The sequence below is a fragment of the Hipposideros armiger genome, unplaced genomic scaffold, assembly GCF_001890085.2.
Source record: "Hipposideros armiger isolate ML-2016 unplaced genomic scaffold, ASM189008v1 scaffold_141, whole genome shotgun sequence".
Lineage (NCBI taxonomy): Eukaryota > Metazoa > Chordata > Mammalia > Chiroptera > Hipposideridae > Hipposideros > Hipposideros armiger.
The window spans coordinates 1,390,143-1,394,181 of record NW_017731491.1 but is presented as its reverse complement, the minus strand read 5'-3'; the positions used below and the strand labels follow the sequence as shown (position 1 = coordinate 1,394,181).

General features: G+C 47.5%; 1 protein-coding gene across 2 annotated transcripts in view; it reads right to left on the bottom strand.

The window, feature by feature from the left end:
* The window catches only part of NXN (nucleoredoxin), a 158,764-nt gene that overhangs the window by 25,703 nt on the left and 129,022 nt on the right, over positions 1-4,039 (bottom strand). For both annotated transcript variants that reach the window (XM_019650541.1, XM_019650540.1), the window contains one exon: positions 1,161-1,278. In XM_019650541.1, the coding sequence (XP_019506086.1) occupies positions 1,161-1,278 (118 nt within the window). The remainder of the gene's footprint in view (positions 1-1,160; positions 1,279-4,039) is intronic.

Sequence of the window (4,039 nt, the reverse complement as noted above, 5' to 3'; positions counted from 1 at the left end):
TTAAATTTGAGAAGATAAAGACTTGGTTTCACGGAGAGCAATTCTTGGAAGCAGGTGAAATTTTTACCGGGAAAATTTGTGACCAGGCTTGAATCCTCTAACTGGATCAATAAGTGAGGAGGGAAGACCTCATGATCATTTTATGACTCCAGTGCCAAGGGGAGAGAAACAGACGTTGGACAGCCACCGAGCGGGGCGATCAGAGCAACCTACCCAGCATGGCCATCCACCTGGCTGGCCAGCAAGACCAAGGCCTGCGGGACTTGGGCAGTACCTAGAAATGAGGTGCACTCACCGCTGAGACCAGGACGCAACAGAAACTGCGACTTTGCTATGGGAATATTTCAAAGAGAAAAGAGAAAAAAGAAAAAAGAACCCAGAATCACTAAGCCTGCCTCTCATTGTTAAGGTGACAGCTGCCGTTGAAACAGCACTAGAAGTCAGCATCTGAGCTCTAGCTGCTTCTCAACTGCATCCTCAGCCTCGAAGCTAAACTTCCTTTCTCAGATTCCATCTCCTTCGGCCCGTGAATTAAAGCTCCCAGGAGGGACATTCTGATCCGTTTAAAAATCTTAACCATGACCTGGAGAATACTACAATTTCATCAAGACAATACTCTTTAGCCGAAGAAACCCACTTACATACACAGCTGACCCTTGAACAACACGGGTGAACTGTGTGTGTCCGTTATATGCAGATGTTTTCCCACCATCAATTTGAAAAAATCTGCAGATGAACCGTACAGCCTAAAACAGATGATGCCAATTTACGGTATCACTAATACAGTACAGTACTGTAAAAGTATTTTTTCTTCCGTATGATTTTTTTAATAACATTTTTTCTCCAGCCTCCTTTATTGTAAGAATACATATAACATACAAAATATGTGTCAATCAACTGTTTATGTTATCGGTAAGGCTTCTATGTTATCAGTAAGGCTTCTGATCAATAGTAGGCTCTTAGTAGTTACGTTTTTTGAGAGTCAAAAGTTATACACAGATTTTTCACTGTGCGGGGGTCGACGCCCCTACCTCCATGTTGTTCAAGGGTCAACTGCATTTCATATGTATGCTCTTTAGCAATGTGGGGTGGGCAGGAGGGAAGTAGTCAGTGTAGCAGGATGGAGAGGAGCATACAGGATGGACTTGCCAAGGTCTCACCTTCTGGGTCATCACGGATCACCAGCAGCCCATTCCTGCACACGACCTTCCCGGTGGTGGCGTCTAGGAATATTAGTGATGGAATGTTGGAAATTCGATATTTGTTCCAAAGTTTAAGCTGTAAGAAGAAAAGTTAAAGATGGTGGTTAAGTCCAAACTGGATTAATCGCAGAGTTCTTTGGGGTCCCTCAGGCCTGCAGGGTAGATGGGCTGGAAAACACTACAGTACAGATGAATGAATAGCTGATCGAAAGCTACATACAGCCCCACTTGCCCCTGTTGTCTGTGACAGTGCGAGGGACCCTGAGCCTGAGTCCCACCCAGGCTCAAGCCTGGCAGAGGCTGATGGGGGATGGATAACACTTATTCTAGGAGGGCTCTGTTCTCCTACCTCTCCCCTGGGCACTTTCTCTAACAAGCATGAAGACGAAGACTGATTATGCATCTTATGAATACAATCAGACCTCTGCCAGGTAGTTAAGGCAGGAAAAGAGGATTTTTTATTGGCGCCTCTCCCACCCTATCAGCAGGCAGGTGCTCCCCTGTTCTGCTGTGTCCCCTGAGCTACAAAGGAGAAGGGACAAGGATATCCAACAGGAGACAAGTAGTTAATATCTGCCCCTCTCACCACCCTGCCAGCTCCCTGGAATATCGGCAGTCATTACAAGCATGTGCCACTCAGCCAGCCAATATTAGGGAAGCAATGTCCTGAGCCAGCCCCAACCCTCGGCTCTTGGTGCCACTCACAACAATCCACAATCTATTGGCAGGTTCTCAAGGCTGACTGCACACACTGTCAGAGGGCCAAGATCTAAGCAGGACGAGGCTGAAGAAATGTGAGTGCAACAGCCCAGGGCCAGGAGCCAAGTATGTGCAGGCTCCTTTGTTGGCTCAGGGCTGCCTAGGTGAACACGGTTCAGGTGGGCCGAATGCTGGGTGCTCAGGAACTTAACTGCCAAGCCCAGAAAATGACAGAATGAAATGAAACATCGAACTACCAATGCGGCTCCAGGAAAGAAAGAAACAAGGGGAAACTGAAGAATGCTCCATTGGTGATTCAGCTGTGAGCCTCCCTTCCAGGTCTGGGGCCCAGAGAGAAGGGCTGGCCACCAGACACGGGCAGAAGAGGGCACGGATATGTCAAAGGAAATAGGCATCAGAAGTCCAGCTGCATATACAGCAGGGAGAAATGCATGTGTGGCTGTGATTATTATTGTTTTTAATTAAATCCCAAGCAGTGAGGGAGTCGGCAGGGTACCTGCCAAGAAATGTTAGGCTCCCCCTGTCTGTGGAGACCTGGTCTTGGCAGGAAGGATGGTGGGACCCCATCTCAAACTGGGTGGGCCCTGCCTTCGCCGGCATGTTCCCCACACCACACCCCCCGGCCTCACATTTCAGATGGGCTCCCCAAGCCAGCCCAGGACCTCAGAACAAGAATGGCTCTGCACATACAGTTTTCAAAGACCAGTGTTGCGTCATCACAGAGAAACCTGATACAGGATTCAGGGTAAACATCCTTTTTTTTTTTAAAGATTTTATTGGGCAATTGGGGGAAGGGAACAGTGTTGGGGAATTGGGGAAGGGGACCAGCCAAGTTGTTGTTCTTCAATCTTCGTTGTGGAGGACGCCAGTCGCCATCTGGCTTCCCGTCAGCAGCTTGTGGCCTCTAAGTTCAAGATGCTGTGTTCAATCTTAGCTGCGGTTGGGCATAGCCACCATCCCATGCGGGTGTCAAACCAGCAGCCTTGTTGTTAAGAGCGCATGCTCTATCCACTGAGCCATCCGGGCGGCAGTTCAGCTCAAGGTGCCGAGTTCAGTCTTAGTTGCGGGTGGGTGTAGCCCACCATCAAACAGGCAATCTTGTTGTTACACCAGCTGAGCCATCCTGCCACCTGTTGGCAGCTCAGCGACAGCTCAACTCAGGCGCAGTGTCACTGGTCCATGTAGGAATCGAACCGGAGGCCCTGTTGCTCAGAGCTCGCGCTCTTAAGCCTACTCTTAACCAACTGAGCCACTTGACCGCCCCCACAGGGTAAACATTCTTAAGAGAAGAGGTTCAACAACAAAACAAGACCATCTGCTGCTGGGATTGGCTTCAGAAGTTGGGGTGGTACAGGGATCTAGCCAGGTTAATTTAAAAAACAAGGGGTGGGGTGGAGAGGAAGATTAATATTATCAGGGTTTTCTGGCTTAAAAAGTAATTATTGAGGGAAAAAGTAATTATTGGAAAAAATGAGAAACAGCACACCACAAAAATTGAGATAAAAATCACTCATGACTCACCACTTACAAAAGCTTAGACTATTTGATATTCCACTAGTGGCAAATGTGTGTGTCCGTTTCCTAGTTCCCTCACCAATATTGTCACCAACCTTAGTTTTTCCAATTTGATAGGAAAAAAATGATATTGCATTTTGGTTGCTTATATTGTACTTAGCAATGTCTAGATGTAGGTGTGTGTGTGTGTGTGTGTGTGTGTGTGTGTGTGTGTGTGTGTGTGTAAATATACTGTTTCTTCCCCAGTATGTTTTATAACTGTTAAGTGCTGAAATTCACCCAACAGATAGTAACTGAGCATCTATTTGTGACAGCCCTGTTCTAAGCACACGTGATACAAGAAAGAACCCAAGATACAAGATGAAGCCACTGCCTTTACAAAGCTTCTATTCTAGTTGGGGAGACAGAAATAAACAAGAATATAAATAGAAAAATAATTTCAGTGCCAGCCGGGTGGTGCATTGGTTAAGAGCTGGCTTGGGACGCCAGAGGGCCCCGGTTCGGATCCCACATATGAGGACCAGTGACACTGCCCTCTTCAGCTAAGATGCTGAACAACAGCTCAACCTGGAGCTGGGCTGCCGTGAGTCGCCGGCGACGGC